The sequence below is a fragment of the Mastigoproctus giganteus genome, chromosome 5 (assembly GCF_048544385.1).
Source record: "Mastigoproctus giganteus isolate SK-2022 chromosome 5, ASM4854438v1, whole genome shotgun sequence".
Taxonomy (NCBI): domain Eukaryota; kingdom Metazoa; phylum Arthropoda; class Arachnida; order Uropygi; family Thelyphonidae; genus Mastigoproctus; species Mastigoproctus giganteus.
In genome coordinates this window covers 49,661,683-49,679,161 of record NC_143579.1, presented here as the reverse complement: position 1 = coordinate 49,679,161, position 17,479 = coordinate 49,661,683, and the positions used below count along the sequence as shown (strand labels likewise).

Below are 17,479 nucleotides of genomic sequence, written 5' to 3'. Positions count from 1 at the left end.
AGTCCACAAACTCGTGAGGAATAAGCTGGGATCCACGGATGTCATACACTCTGTCCGCTCTGATGACTCGTCTGAGACTACACACTGGGAAGATACAATCAACCGGATTCTGGATGAACTAATATATCAGGACAACACCAACTCTGACACTGACATCCACAGGAAGATAGCAGTACAAAATTCCAGCTTCCAGCCAGACAATATGGAGGAACCATTCACAGAGGAAGAAGTCGATGCAGCAATTAAAAAAATCAAAAAAGGTAAAGCTCCTGGTCTGGATTTTATTGAAGGCGAGACAGTGCAACGTCTCTGGGCCATAGCTCCAATGATACTTCTTCAGCTCTTCAACACCTGTCTGAATGAGGGTAACTTTCCATCACGTTGGAAGCATGCTAACCTGAGGCTCTTACCTAAGGATCCCACAGGTACCTCCAAGGCATATCGCCCGATTGCGCTGCTTCCCATTCTCGGCAAGGTTTTTGAGAGACTGCTGCTCTCCCGCTTCCAACCCCGATATGAAGCCAGTGGTTTGGCATCCTCGCTTCAATTTGGATTAAAACAAGGGTGCTCAACAATTGATGCTCTATCTAAAACCCTCAAAGTTGCAGAACAGTCGGATGCAACTTATGTACTGGCAATCTTCATTGACTTCAAAGGAGCTTTTGACACAGTGTGGTGGCCGGGCGTTATTCAGAGGGCCAGAGTCTCTAACTGCACTTGGAATTTCTACCACTGCCTCAAAAGCTACTTCTCTAACCGCAAGGTCAGCATCAAAACAAAATATCACTGCATCACCCGACATCTAACCCGAGGCTGTCCCCAGGGCTCCATCCTGGGGCCAGCTGTCTGGAATATGATACTCGACGACTGGCTCCTGAGGGACTACCCACACACTACTCAGCTTTCTTATGCCGATGACATGGTTATTATCATTGAGGGCCCTACCCGTGCCACCATAGAAACCCAGGCTACGGTTGTTCTCGCTGCTCTGTCCGTATGGGCCACGGAAAATAAACTCTCAGTCTCCACTGAGAAGAGCAAAACCCTCCTATTAAAAGGCAAACTGGACTTCTCCAGACCTCCTACCATACGTTTTAATGGCCGCCCACTGAAAAACTACCGATCGGTGAAGTACCTAGGAGTAATTTTGGACGATAGGAGAACTTTCATTCCTCATATCCAGGCTATCAAAGAAAAGATAAAAAATTACATCACTATGTTAGCACGCTTTACCCACAAGGACTGGGGTCTTAAAGGACCAACTCTACGCCTTTTATACTCAGCAGTATTTATACCAATTGTCACATATGGAGCTGCAGTATGGTACCACTGAATGACTTTAGTGCATGCTCAACGTAAAATTCAGCAAATTCAACGACTTATGCTACTACAAATGACCCGCGCATGTAGAACAACATCAACTGCTGCCCTACAGCTACTAACAGGCCGCCTCCCTTTGGACCTCCACGTCGCTTTTATCGGACTTTCTCATGCCATCAAGAAGAATAAGGAAGCTGAATTCCTCACTATTCAAACCTGTACCGATACCGACATCAAACAGGAACATAAACGTGTGTGGCTACAATTAATAAACTTATGGCAAACCTGCTGGAATAACTCCACAACTGGTGCAACTACTAAACTTTTCCTTCCTGTGGTAACCTACATCAACAAGCAACGTTCCACTTGGTTCTTCCCTAACGTCTATGCTTCCTTCCTATTAACTGGCCACGGGTCCTTCAAGAGACGCCTTCTAGAGTTCGGCCTAGTCGAGGATGCCCTCTGTACCTGCGGAGAACCTGAAGACCGGGATCACGTGATGCACTCATGCAACGTATACTTAGATCTAAGAAATCAACTACTCCTAGACCTCCAAACTACATCACTTCGGCCAGAAACCAAGTTATTGGAATCTAATGATGCCTTCCGTGCACTGACCAGTTATGCCAACGAGGTCTTTCGTCGTCGCTGGCATCACCTGCAACTCCCAAACACTACTCCTGGATAACCTCCTCTAGACAGCAACTGATACCCAGCACCGGAAACTTCCAGACATGAAACTGCAAATGGCGGACAGCCCTGTCGACGCCGCTCCGTGATTCTCCATTGTGACGATCCTGGACTCTTTAATTTGAACTTTACCTATTCTCTTCTTCCTACCCACAGTCTTTCTCCAGGACTCCTACAACTGCACCTAGCACTCTTCCTGCTCCGTTTCGCCTGGGAGGATGCCTACGCTCTGTCATCCTCGCTATCTTGTCTGTCTTCCACTTTCCTGTCTCTTCTCCGCTCTTTCCTTGGCCCTCCCCACTCTCGCTCCTGCAAGAGTGTGGACGGCCCGTCAGATGTCTTTTACTCCCTGGTCCGGCTCCTCGTGCCAGTGGACGGATGCTGGGAGGCTCCTTCCTGGTGATCGCGCCTCCCAGTAACGAAGAGGCCAGTCAAACAACACAAACAACACACCACTCACACATAACCCACACTGACTGGCTTTGCTATGTTAACAGAGTATTTAATGCGGATTTGTGGGAAACCACGGGAACCGCATAACAAAAAACACTATGTCCACTAACACACACACTATGTACATTTATTGAAAAGTGCTTCTTTATTTATAAATAAGCACCAAGAACAATATGTAACAATATTGTCATAACTTTAGCGATTAAAGTGTACTATGAGGATTTCATTTCCTTGCTTATGAGCATACCTGTTTGCCCTCATATCATTATCTTACTACTTGAAAATTAGCATTAGCATTGGCACGTAATGCAAAAAAGGAAGCTTTTATAGCATCAGCCAAAAAAAAAAAACCTTATTTCACCCATCCACTCAAATGTTTCAAAAGTTATTCTTTCTAAGTGAATACAGATCTTTACTGAAAACTCCTCATAATATAGAGAATTTCAAAGGATTAATACTATGATTTTTTAGTGTTTCTCACCAACCATTGAAATAAAACGAAAACCAAAATCTTAAAAACTTTTTATTTAAATTACAATACATTTACAGCAAATAAGATGATAATAAAATACTGAATTAAGATACGATAAAACAAATATAATTACATTTACAGTGGATATACAAATAAAATGCTGATAATAAAATACTGATTTAAAATACAATAAAATATACTAGATTAAAAGTGCTAAAATAACTGTAGCTTTTGAAGGCTTCTGCCTTCTTCCTCAACAGTTCGAAAGCTACAGTTATTTTAGCACTTTTAATCTACTATATTTTATTGTATTTTAATTCAGTATTTTATTATCAGCATTTTATTTGTATATCCACTGTAAATGTAATTATACTTGTTTTATTGTATCTTAATTCAGTATTTTATTATCATTTGATTTGCTGTAAATTTATTGTAAATTTAAATACAAAGTTTTTAAGATTTTGGTTTTCGTTTTATTTCAATGGTTGGTGAGAAATGCTAAAAAATCATAGTATGAATATACCCAACCCCAGAGGCCTATTTGAAGAATTCAAAGGATTAAATTTTTTAAATTTTGAATCTCTGTCTTCAACAGAACAGTAATTAAGGCAAGATATTGTGATTTTAAGGTGTTGTATAAAAGATATATCTTAAGTTCATTTTGGAGTCCAGAATTCAACAGAATACAGGATTCTAAAGTAGGAAGTTGACACCGAGCATGTCTGTATAAAATATGGTGAAGATATAAACCTCATTGCATGATATTCCAAAAGGATTTATGAACTTTAGCTTTGGTCTAAGCTTTATGAATATCAAAAGCACTGTATTATTTACAATTCCAAGATCTCAATTAGAACTGACTAGGTTATTTGTTATTGTTTGTTTGTTATTTGGTTTTTAGGAGCATTAGCAACTAAGGCCATATTGCTCCGGGATATGCGGTGGTCATTCCCTGACCTTTCCGCATCCTCCGTATTTGGTGGTGACGGGCTTGAATCACGGTCTAATCAAGAAGCGTGTGCTACGCACTGCTGCTCCTTCCCACCTGGCTATGGAGGTACCACTGACTAGGTTTCTTATTGACAAGACAGAGAGAAATACAAATGCGTAAAGTTGAACTTACTTCTTATATGTAATAATTATCATATGCAAAGGTTTATTGTGATTTAATATAGTACATGTAAGAAACAAATGTAGGACGAAGTGAGTTAATTAGGAAAAATCAGAGAGAGAGAGAGAGAATAGGCTATCATTGTTTAGAAAAGAATCAGATAATTCTTTTCATTATTATTAAAAGCAGTAAATCTCAGAGATTAAAGAGTAAATAAATTTCATAGCACTACTAGGTATAATTTTAATGTCCATGTTTGCTGATCATATAAAGGCAGGTATGATGGTTGATGACAGTTATTAGGGTATGCTACTCTAACAAGAGCAACTGGATAAATTAAGCGAATAAGCTAAAAAACGGCAACTGAGGTTTGTCATTGAAAAATTTTAATTTTATTCAATTTATTCAATTTAATTTTATTCAATTTAACAATTCAACCTAAATATTAACCATGCTGCCTAAGTAAGCCATCGCAGATTAATTCAAGGTGAGTACCGCTTTTTAAGCTTTTGCTATCCTTTACTAGTCTATTAACATGGTACTTGAAAATCTCTAAAACTTCGCATTGTCACTATTAATACTAAATTTAAAAATGGATGGTTGCAGTATGGTGTGTGTGAAAATTTTCTTTCAGCAAGAGAGTAATTGATTGTTGGAGCAAATTTCTATCTTGTTATTTCTATTTATTCCATTATTCTATATAAATATATATGTCTATATAATATCTATATTCTTTCTGTCTGAAAGCAGATGTTTTGAATAACTTTTAGGAAGGATTACATACAAATTATTAGAGTGGATTGTCATATAATGTGGGTAGAGTTTCTTCGGCTGATGCTAAATAAGCTTGCTTCTTTGCTTAAGTTGCTACTACTACTAATAATAATACCAAAAACATTACCTGCACCAGAAACAGTTTCTGTGAAATAAACAACTGCATAATAAATGATTCCTCGAATTTAGTCTCTCATCTCTTCAATAAAATCAAAACTCAAGAGTGATGAGTTATATCCAGATTTGTTCCTTCTTGGAAATTTTAAAAAAAGGGATATAAGTTGGAAGGTGTTTGAAATGGGAATGCTATAGATATTAAAAAATGCATGATACTTCATGGGACTGACTATGGACAAGAAAAAAAAAGTGTAAAAAGTGAGATAATATTATAAGCGGGGGTGTTATAATGGAAGTTTACTGTATTAACTATTGCTTGTTTAAGTCAGTTGTCCATAATGAATATGGAAGAAATATAAAGAATTAACAATGTATGCAGTGTGTTACATTTCAGGCATGTTAGCAAATAATAATAATTCATGATTAATAACAAAATAAGTAACTGATTAACATGAAAATTTGTTACAAGGATTCCTAAAATACTCTAAATAAGTATTGAAATTTTGAAATGGATCAGAGCACCTGTTCCAAATTCGTAGTAATATTTCTGTAGGGAAACCAGAATGGTAATGCTATGAAATTGGAATTGAACTTAGAACTATCCCAAGGGCTAGCAGAATATATGTTGAAAATTTGGTAGCAATCAGCATTGTTCTTGTCAGTTGATGTGAAAACATTCTTTCATTCCAAGGATCAACAGAATTTAGGTTGAAAGTATGGCCTCGATCTGATTTTTCATTCTAGAGTAACACGCAAAATATACTTTCATTTATAGGAATAGATTTCTGTGGGGGGGGGGAATCAGGGGAAGCTATGATTGATCTTAAAAGCTTTTCAGGCATCAATGAAACATGCTGAATATGTGATACTGATTGAATTTTTTTAAAGTAATGGCTGAACATCCAATGACATACTTCCATTAGAAGTTAGGTAATGTCTATAGTTGGATTAGATTTCATTGCATTACATATTTTTATTTCTATTTTTTACTTAAATTTAATTGAATTTTATTTTTCTCATTTTCTGTGATTAACTGAAGTGAAAACTAAATTGGCTATCTTCTTATCAATTAATTACTAAGATTATAACTTTAAAGAACACTTAATAAAACTGTAATTTTACATTCTCAAAACTTAGTCTCTCAGTTTAATTACAACTGTAGAATATTTATTGCTCTTCTCTCATATACTTTTAAGTCTGTTTTTCTCTATATATACGGAGCGGTTATAAAATAAGTTTCCCTCTTCAGGAGACCCTAGTGTCAAAATGGTTAGAGTTAGTGCTGTGAAAATCGGCAGGTATGCCATTTAGGATATGGGGATGTAATTTGTAGAAGAAAAAAAATTAGTTCAAATTCCCGCCATCAGGGGAAAACGGCGCTGCACACATGTAAAAGTTGTCATTTTCTTCAAATGACTTGCCTGCATAAATGACAACCTGTTAGATAAAAGCAGAAAGGGCAACGCCACGTCAATAACCATTATGGCTCTTACAAAAAAGGAATGTGCTCTTTTAGTAAAACTGTTCTACCAGAATAATAGTAATGCTAATGCAGCACTAAGTGAATATCGAAAACTTAAAATTTGCGTGAGAGACCTTTGACATCAGTGGAGCTTTGAAAACTAATAAATAAATTTGAAGCAACCAGGGAGTTAGGTGTAATTCCAGGCAGGGGACGACCACGTATTGGAATGGAGGTAGTGGATGAAGTGGTGGTTGCAATGGTCAGAATGCGAAACACTACCAGTTAGTAGTGCCAGAGGTGAGTCAAGAGACGTGAACCTTCCTTGGTCTACTGTATGTAAAGTGCTTCGAATAATTTTACGCTGGTTCCCGTAGAAGACTCACGTAGTGCAAGAACTAAAGTCTTGTGATCAGCAACAACAAATAGACTTAGCTCTATGATTTCTGGCTCTTATGGAACTTGACAATACATGGGCTTGAATGATCTTGTGGTCTGATGAGGCACATATCACTCTTCATGGGGCTGTAAATGCATAAAACTGCCAAATATGGGCAACTTCTCACCATCTGCTGTGCATGAAAGGCCACTACAGAGTCCATACGTTACAGTATGGTGTTGTGGATTCACAGCAGAGTTTATAATCAGACCATTTTTCTTTGAAGAGTCTACACGTCATGGCCCCTTAAGATGTACAGTAACAAGTGCACAGTACTGCGCTCTTCTAAGAGATCACATTATTCCTGCTCTTCAAGAAAGGCAATGCTTGGAGACTGTAGCCTTCATGTAAAATGGTTCCCCTCCCCATGTTGGTTGAAATGTGAAGGAACTGATCTGTCCAACATTTGGAAATGATCGTATCATTTCTAGAGACTTTCCACATTTCTAGTCAGCCTGATCACCAGATCTCAATCCCTGTGATTTCTGGCTATGGGGATATCTGAAAGACAGAGTTTACCATGGCAGTATACAGACACTTGTTGATTTGAAAGCAAGCATTAAACAGCATGTAGCCAACATTCCCAATGAGATGCTACACGAAACTGTGTCGCATGCAGTCCTCTCTTTTCAGAATGCCATCTCAAGTGAAGGGAAACATAGAACAATATTTGTAGATTTCTAAGTTCTGATATTAAAATCTAATCCTAAGTTAAGTATTCCATCTCATGTTTATAGTGCCAATTTCTCCCCTGGTGGCAGAAATTTGAACTAATATTTTTTTCTACAAATCTTCCCCATACCCTAAATGACACACCTACTGATTTTCAGGCTATCTCTAACTGTTTTGACACTGGGGTCTCCTGAATAGGAAAACTTATTTTATAACCAGTGGTATATGTATCTGTTTAAAAGCAACACCAGATTAATGAATCTTACATAACAATATGTGAAGTGTCCATTGTTACATAATTGTTACATGCATTGTTATGTCTAAATCTAACAACACAGCATTAAAATTACATTTAATTACTTTCTTTTTTCAATACAAATTGTGTGATAAAAAAAAATAATAATTGCCAGATGTCTATTTGACCAATTTTAATGCAATTTATGATGATCAACAAATCTTTTTTATATGAATCAAATGTAAAATTTCGTGCACTGGGAGTCAAGAATCTATCCACTGGGGGTTGAGTTGTTACAATGGACAGACAGATGGATGGATGGTTTTTTTTTTTTTTTTGGCTGATGTTGCTTAAGCTTGCTTTCTTGCATCATATGCCTCTACTAATGCTAATGCTATTGACAATGAGGACATATGCTAACACAACCTAAAAAAAAAAAAAGGAATATTATGGAATTCAGAAAACTTATAATTTTTTGTAGTACATGCAGTACAGTTACTGTGGTTGTGGCCCACATTACTGCTAATTATGGGACTGTTTTTGTATTCTCTTTATTTTGTAAAACTCATGTGACCCTATGTAGCCATCCTGGAATATAAACAGAAAATTTATATTTTTATTTATTTACATCATGAAGAAGATTTTCAAAAACTGTAGTAGCCTCACTCGGAAAAAATTTTTTGATTTACCAATGTTTGGTGGATTGGTTCTGGCACTGGATATTAAAACTATCCCATTAACAGATATTCTGATGATGGGATAGCTTTAACTCTTTCAGCAGTCAGTTTGGCACATGCAGGCAGTTCAGCACAGGGAATTTTCAATAGTTCTGTGGAGTGAATGTTGTCATGGAATTTTGAAGTTTTGTAAAAATGTAAACTTTGTACTTAAATGCTCCAAATATTTATTAACGTGTTCTTGTTTTGACTTTATTTTCCAATTTAAAAACAAAATATTTTATAAAAAAAGTTGTAAATAAAATCTGTTGTTGTTAATTTTTTATGCAAAAATATCCACTACATCTATTTATGTATTATTTGATTCAGTTTTATCAAATTCTGGATCTTAATTCCATATTCTTCAATTTTTGTCTACCCAAATTGGGCAAGTCAATAAATGCAATCCTCTCTGATTTTCAGAGATTATATTGCATTTGGTTGATAAAACAGATAAGAGATGGCAGCACATACATTTTATTTATTATTGGTACAGAAACATTGAAGCAGACCCTCAAAACTTATGAACTCTACCCAGAACTGACTTCACGAAACAGAGATTTGCATGCATACTACCCAGAGCCCACACTTGAAAAACATAGATCTACTTATGTACTGCTGAAGGAAGCTAAGTTGGATATTATGGACATTTATAAAAACCAAAGATGAATGGATAGTTATTCTGTAATGATCATGATAATTTACTCATGTCTTAATGCATTATTTCAAACTGGTATTTTTACAGGAATGCCAAATGCATCAATTCCTACTCCAGAACCAGTTAAACAGAGAAAAATGTTTGCTGCCTGTGGGAAATCAGTTGCTACTAATTCATGTATCTTTGTCTCTAAGGTGAGGAATCTTCCAATATAAATATTACTGACAGTAATAATACAGAAATTAAGGTTGTGACTGTAAAATGATTCTAGATACTAGGGCTTCTGTTTACATTTATATATATTTATGACGAAGGTAAAGAAAGCCTGCACGAGAAGCACGTGAAAGTTTTATGACATTTACCGGTAAAAGTACTTTGCCGTAATGGCATTTGTATTGTTGCTCGCTCTGTAAACATACAGTGGGTGTTATTGGTCAGGAGTAGAAATTGAATCCCATGGGAGATTGAAACCCTCCCGAAGTGGAGGGGGTAACCTGACCTTTTTTCTTTAGAATCACTGGTGGACTAGTGGATAAATTGTTTATTAAGAAGAAAAAAAAAGGCAAAGGAAGCCCACATGAGAAGCATGGCAAACTTTGAAAAAGTTTACCGGTGAAACTGCGATATGAACATTTTTTACGACGCCAGAACTTCCAATATGACTGTTCGTGATTCTAAAGGAAAAAAAGTCTGATTACCCCCCCCCCACACACACACACACTTCGGAGGGTTTCAAGCTCCCGTGGGATTCAACTTCTACTCCAGACCGATAACAACACCCACCGTCTGTTTACCAAGCGAGCAACAATACAAATGGCGTTATGGCAAAGTACTTTTACCAGTAAATTTCATCGAACTTTTTCATGCTTCTCATGCAAGCTTTCTTTACCTTAGCCATATTTATTAGTATAAACTGAATTTTAGGTTTTAAAAAGCATAAAGCTTCTCCCTTGAAATTTTGTAAGCCAATAATTCTAGTTGTAATAATAAAAATGTCTGTAAAGAAGTACGTGTTAACATCGGTCATAATTATCCTGCATAACGTAGTATTCTTTGCTCCTTATATCAGTAAAAAGATTCTTGTGGTGCCTTCATCAACTGTAGATGATAATTGTAGTGACGAAGAATCTAAAAAAGTTGGTAATAGTTATCCATCGAAATACTATTGATGACTAAGAATAGTTGCTATAATGAATTTCATGTAATCTATAAAACAAAATAAGTCAATTAATAAATTAATCTCTGAACCTATAAAAATACTATGCGGATAAATTTTATAGATGTGTGTTCTGAAACCATAGATAAATTTATGATTTATCTATGGTAAAAAGTAAAATAGAATTAACCTTAGTAAGAATTAAAATTTAAATACGTTTTATAAATTACCTGTAAACAAATTTTGCACGAATACATAGGGGATATTGTTATGCATTAATATTAAGAGTAGAAGGTCTAAGAATTTTAATTAACAAGTACAGATGAATGCTGAGAAAAGTTGCAAGTTGCAGGGTAGGATTGAAATTGAAGGTGTCTGCAATTCTGCTCAGACACTACAGTAGGAGGGAGTACATGATAAGAGACTTGTCAATCAATTTGGCCCTGGAGATTCTGTGCAAGATGATTGGGATAGAATTTTTCTCATCGTGACCTGTGCTTGTTAATAGGAGAGACTGTTTTTCAGGGATGGGATACACCTAAATAGAAGGGGTGCGAGAATATTTGCTGATACTATCGAGGTAGTGTTAGCTGTGTTGGAAAACTGCTAGCTTGGGGGATACACAGACTAACAGATTAATGTTAGCTGCAGACAGAGGTGAAAGTGACTCTATTAAAACATGCAGAAGCCTGGAAAGCAAAGTATTGGGTATTTTGAGACTTGTTGGAGGTCTTCATGGAACAAACAAATACGTGGGCTGTGTTAGAGTTACTAAGAGTAAAAACAGTTGCAGGAATATTTGTATGTACATTAATGCTAGGAGAATAGTAAATAAATTTAATGAATTTGGAGTGCAGATCAAATCACTAAACAATTGTGGGGATGGATGTATCAGAGATATGGTGTCACTCAGATATAAGGGATGCAGAATTTGAATATGTGGAGTTCAATGTGTATAAAAAGTACAGACAGACAGGAGTGGGGAAGTGTTAAGCTCTTAGTAAGAAGTACATAAAATCTAAGGAATGCATCCAGTGTATGTGGGTAGCCAGTGCAATGTTGAGTCACTTCAGTGTGACATAAGTACCAGAAAAACAAAAATGAGGGTAGCAGTGTGTTATAAGCCTAATGACTGTGATGAGTATGGAAACAACTGTACATGTAAAGTGGGCTAGTAAACGAGAATGTCTTATAATGGGGATTTCAACTTTCCAGAAGAAAGGAGTTGAATCACATTGGTCCACTAGATATGAATGGATTAACTGTTAATGATCCTACTCAAGTTGCTGACAAACTGAATGGGTATTGTGCATCTACATTTGCACATGATTATTTTTTTTAAGGATGGAGATGCCAGAAGTGATTCAAATTCTGGCAGGGAGCAGAATGATGTTGTGATAACTAAGGGGAAAGTGGAGGAGAAATTGTTGAAGCTAAATGTAAAAAAGCACATGGGATGGATAGGATCTATCTAGTTGTATTAAAGGAGGCAGCAAAAGAGGCAAGCAAACCTTTAGCTATTATTGTAAAGAACATCCCTGGATTCAGGGTAGATACTATAGGATACTATAAACACAGTAACAAAGGAACTGAATGCAAAAATTAATTTTGACCTCATATCATCATTATCATTAGCAGCCATATGGTTCAAGGAAGCCTGAGGCTTTTGCTGCACCAGGCAAAAAAAAAAAAAAAATTCTGAGTTATCCTGAGAGAGAGAGAGAGAGAGAGAGAGAGAGAGAGAGAGACAAATCACCAAGAAAAAGAAGAATGATGATATCCAGCTCAGGACCCGCATATGGGCTTGGTGTGCCAAGCCCATACTCACCAGATGCGAGCCCCTGAGGTTACATATATACTTGTATTTCAGAAAATGTTTTGATGCTGTTGCACATAAATGACTGCTATACAAGTCTGCACATAAAAGATGCTCAAGAATAGAGCAATAAGAGCAGGAATGCTCTAAGTGGATGTCAAATTATAATCCTCATACAATCAGCAAGAGCATTATAATGGGGCCTTACTATAATTGGTTTTTTTTTTGATTTTATGGGAAAATATACTGCCATATTTGCACAGCAGTATATTTTTTATTAATATCAAATTCAAAATTTATTATTTTTTTCTGCTAACATCATATTATTGATAAATATGCTTTTTTATGTAATTTTTGATATATTAAAAGAATTTCAAGTAATTATAGAAATCTGTTATTTATTTTGACAGCTGTCTGTAGAAAACAAAGTGATCCAGAATTATAAAATAACAAAAAAGATTGTGCCTGTTGAAAAATGTAGAGGTCTGACAAAACATCACATGGTCCTAAATGATAGTTTGCCAAAGTTACGAGGCAAGTAAAAATACACATGCATGCATATATAAATATTTCTTTAGTTAAAATGCAGTGCCCTTATTTCTTCAAACTGTTTATATTTATATCTTTTCAATAAATGAACTTGGCTATTAATCTTTTTTTTTTTAATATCAACTGAGGTTTCATCAAATGTTATTAGAAAAAATATTTGGTGAATTTTACACTTTAATTTTTTTTTTATTTTGATATAAATATTCTTTTAAAAGTATTATAAAATGCAATAACATTTCATTTCAAACTTTTAATTTCAAATCAAAAATTGCTATTAAATTTTTTTAGTTTAGGTACACTTATCTACATAAGTGCATCCTTGGACTCAGGGGAGGTTCCCACAGACTGGAGATGTATGTATCCCCAGTTCACAAAGGGGGATCGAAGGGTGACACAAGTAATTACAGACCAGTTAGTTTAACTTCTGTTTCGTGTAAATAATGGAGTCGCTGGTTAAAGATGCATTGCAGGATCATCTAGACAAGACTGCAGCAATAATTCAGACACATCATGGGTTTGTTAAGGGAAAGTCTTGTCTGACAAATTTGATAGGATATTATGATGTCGTTACAAAGGAACTGGATGCAAAAAATAATTTTGATATCATATATTTGGATTTCAGGAAAGCTTTTGACACTGTTGCACATGAAAGACTATTGTACAAATTGGAGCAGAATGGTATTAAGGGTAAGTTGCTACAATGGATAAAAGGTTGGTTAAGTGCGAGAAGACAGAGGGTGGTAATCAATGGGTGCTGCTCTTCTTGGACTAATGTTATTAGTGGAGTCCCACAGGGTTCAGTGTTAGGTCCACTGTTGTTTTGTATATTTATCAATGATATTGATGAAGGTATATCAGGCTTAATGTCGAAGTTTGCAGATGATACAAAGGTTGGCAGGGTTGTTAATGACAGTAATGGCAGTGTGCTACTGCAACAGGATCTAGATAATTTGGGCAGATGGGCCAAGAAGTGGCAACTGAAGTTTAACCTTGACAAATGCAAAGTACTGCATATGGGTAGAAGTAACCCCAGAGAAACGTACCAACTGTGTGGTACTACACTTAAGGTGGTAGAAAATTAAAAAGACCTGGGAGTAATTGTGCAGTGAGATATGAAGTTTTCTGAGCAATGCAGACAGGCTGTCAGGGCAGGTCATGGGGTTTTGTCAATGATATATAGGAATTTTGCTAGCAGGGAAAAGGAGGTGATTATCCCTCTGTATAAGGCAATGGTCAGGCCACGCCTTGAGTACTGCATACAGGTCTGGAGGCCTCATTTTAGGAAGGATGTAGATTTACTTGAGTGTGTACATAGAAGGGCAACAAGATTGGTGAGGGGAATGAAGGGGGTCCTCTTACCAAGAGAGGCTTAAGTTCTGCAAATTGCAGTGGCTGGAGACTAGGCACCTGCGCGGTGATCTGATTGAGGTGTATAAGGCCTTGAATGGGTTGAGCACGCTGAATTCTGATGGGATCCTTCCACTTGTTCAGATTACGAACCTAAGGGGGCATAAATTCAAATTAAGAAAAGACAGATGTAGATTAGATGTGTGGAAATTTGCCTTTAGCCAGTGGGTGGTTAATTGCTGGAACAAACTTCCATCTTTCGTTGTGGAAGTTGATAGGTTGAATAAATTTAAGGATTTTTTTTTTGATTTGGTAGTTGTTGGCGCATCGGCTTCTGTGGCCATATTGCACCTCCCAAGGTTTTTGCAGTATTTTGATCCAAGCCTGAGGCGGGAATCGAACCCGCGACCTTTGAGTTGCCAGGCAGGTGCTTTACCCACTCGGCTAGCCCGGTCGGCATAAATTTAAGGAGGAACTGGACAGGCATTTGGAGGGAATGGTGTGATTTTTTTTTTTTTTTTTTGGCTGATGCTACATAAGCTCATACATTTGCTTTCTTGCATCACATGCCACTACTACTACTACTATAACATATTATCCATAAAGCAATGCTATTATAAAAATCAATAAATGAAAAACTTTATATTAAAAAAAGCCACACTGGTCAAATAGTGTGTTGAGCTGTCACAGTTTGCAGTAAACAAAAGAAAAAGGAAAGCACAGTCTATATTTTAAATGAGAAATGCCTAAAGAAGAATGGAAATCACATGTCATCACTCAAGAATGCAACTTGTGTTTCAAAAATTTCAGAACTCAACTGCATTAAAAAAGAAAGTAAATTACTTTTAAACTATTGATATTTATTTCCTTCAAAGCAGTCTCACCTGCATTGATATACTGTAATAGTCAGTGCTGTGAAGGTTATTGAAGTGGCTTTGAACACTTCCTAGAATAGTTGTCAAAAATTCTCTCTCAGCAGTTTCCATAGGTCAAATGTCTGTTTAGCATTGACTTCTCATTTCTCATTTAAGATGTAAAAAATCTGGCAAAGATAGATCAATGACAAAGATAGATGGGCATGGAACATGCAATAAAACACTGATATTTCTTTTTTTACCAAAAGCTATTGGATGTATGCTACCAACATATTATAAAATAATAAAAAAAAAATTGAGATAAGCTATCATGTGGAAGTAATCACTTTTGTAATGTCTGCAGCTCAGAGCTGCAAAAGATAAATGCAGTGCAACCTCAATATAACACAGGTGTCAGGCAACAACTTTAATATCCATGTTATAAGCAAAGTACATTATAGCCAAAAAAATTTTACCATTTTTTTTCAGTTTTTTTTTAACATAAATACACTTTACTTAGTAAATTAATTCTTTATTTTTACTAATTTACTAATGTTTTATGAGTACACAGACTAAAATACAAAGTATTAAAGGTTATATCATTCCCTTTACATTCTACTAATACATAATACTATTATAGACTTATATTTATGCATCCATTTTGAAATAGTTATATGATATAGTTTGCTAGAGCTGTTAACAACATTTTTCAGTACATAATTCTTAATATTGGTCAGATGCAGTAAATGAAGATGTTTGCTATCACTCTAACATTCTAACCATGCCATTAACTTATTAGAAGAGAAAGGAATTTTTTTTCTTTTTTTTGGCAGATGCATTAAAAGCCACTTCTTTTCATCATTTAGCCATTATAATACTAATATTAACTTAGTTAATGTATTTGGAAAATTTAAATGCACTAGGCATAATCCGTATGGGTTTTGATAATTAACTATATAATATCGGTGTAAATACACCATAGTTAACCCATATATTTGAGCTACGATTGTAACGTAGAAGGCATCGTTTTAAATGTATCTCATAATGTGGTTGCCTTCACAACAAGATAGCTACTATTGAATTACTTCAAATAAATAACGCTTCTCTAGTAGAGAAGGCTACTGTTATTTATTTTCAGCGGTACCACCACCCAGACGATCGTTTCGAAGCATTTTGGCTTCGTCATCAGTGGGTGGGTAGGTGCCCAGGTAATACAACAAGCCATCTCAGTTGCAAAGTTATATCCACATTATGAGAGATGCCAGAAGGGTGTGGTGGTAATGTATTTGGAAAATTAAATGCACTAGGCATAATCCTTATGGGTTTTGATAATTAACTATATAATATCGGTGTAAATACACTATAGTTAACCCATATATTTGAGCTACGATTGTAGCGTAGAAGGCATCGTTTTAAATGTATCTCATAATGTGGTTGCCTTCACAATAAGATAGCTACTATTGAATTACTTCAAATAAATAACGCTTCTCTAGTAGAGAAGGCTAGTGTTATTTATTTTCAGTGGTACCACCACCCAGACGATCAATAGTAGCTATCTTGTTGTGAAGGCAACCACATTGAGATACATTTAAAACGATGCCTTCTACGCTACAATTGTAGCTCAAATATATGGGTTAACTATGGTGTATTTACACCGATATTATATAGTTAATTATCAAAACCCATAAGGATTATGCCTAGTGCATTTAATTTTCCAAATACATTACCACCACACCCTTCTGGCATCTCTCATAATGTGGATATAACTTCGCAACTGAGATGGCTTGTTGTATTACCTGGGTACCTACCCGCCCACTGATGACGAAGCCAAAAAGCTTCAAAACGATCGTCTGGGTGGTGGCACGGCTGAAAATAAATAACAGTAGCCTTCTCTACTAGAGAAGCGTTATTTATTTGAAGTAATTCAATAGTAGTTATCTTGTTGTGAAGGCAACCACATTATGAGATACATTTGAAACGATGCCTTCTACGCTACAATCGTAGCTCAAATATATGGGTTAACTATGGTGTATTTACACCGATATTATATAGTAACTTAGTTAATGTATAATTTTAAAGTGAACTAATAATTTTTTTATAGCTGATTTTCTCAAAGTGCTCTCCCTAGCATTATTGTAACATTTTCAGTCATTATGTACATATGCTAGAAGTAATGTGCTAACTAACTTCTGTTTTATATTTATAGTGGATTCTGAGACATTCAAAGTTTATATGAAGAAGGAAAATGAAGAAGAATGGGAACATCTCACATGTCTACCTGCATGTCGTTTATCATTAAGTCAACGTTACTTTCTCTTCTAATTGATTTTTTTAATTTCAAGTAGTAGTCAAATCCATCTGGATAAAAGTGTTTATGGCTCTTATATGTCACAGTCATATAAGGTCACTGTATGTTGTGGCTCAGCATGTGGTATATGCAGATGCAGTAGTTTACTTTTTTTTTGAAATATTACATTATAATCATCCATAATAACATGTAGCTGTACACCAAATATACCAAATTCAGAATAATTTAATAAAACTGCAAAAACACTACTTACAATAAGACTGTGATAAGTAGAATAAAATAAAATAAAAAAATATGATAAAAGTGATAAAATTAAATAAAAAATAAAAC

General features: G+C 35.7%; 1 protein-coding gene across 1 annotated transcript in view; it reads left to right on the top strand.

The window, feature by feature from the left end:
* The window catches only part of LOC150085379 (uncharacterized), a 130,622-nt gene extending 113,459 nt beyond the window's left edge, over positions 1–17,163 (top strand). The window contains exons 21-23 of the mRNA XM_090373190.1: positions 9,207–9,313; positions 12,502–12,625; positions 17,048–17,163. Of these exons, the coding sequence (XP_090229316.1) occupies positions 9,207–9,313; positions 12,502–12,625; positions 17,048–17,163 (347 nt within the window). The remainder of the gene's footprint in view (positions 1–9,206; positions 9,314–12,501; positions 12,626–17,047) is intronic.
* Positions 17,164–17,479: the final 316 nt, after the last annotated feature.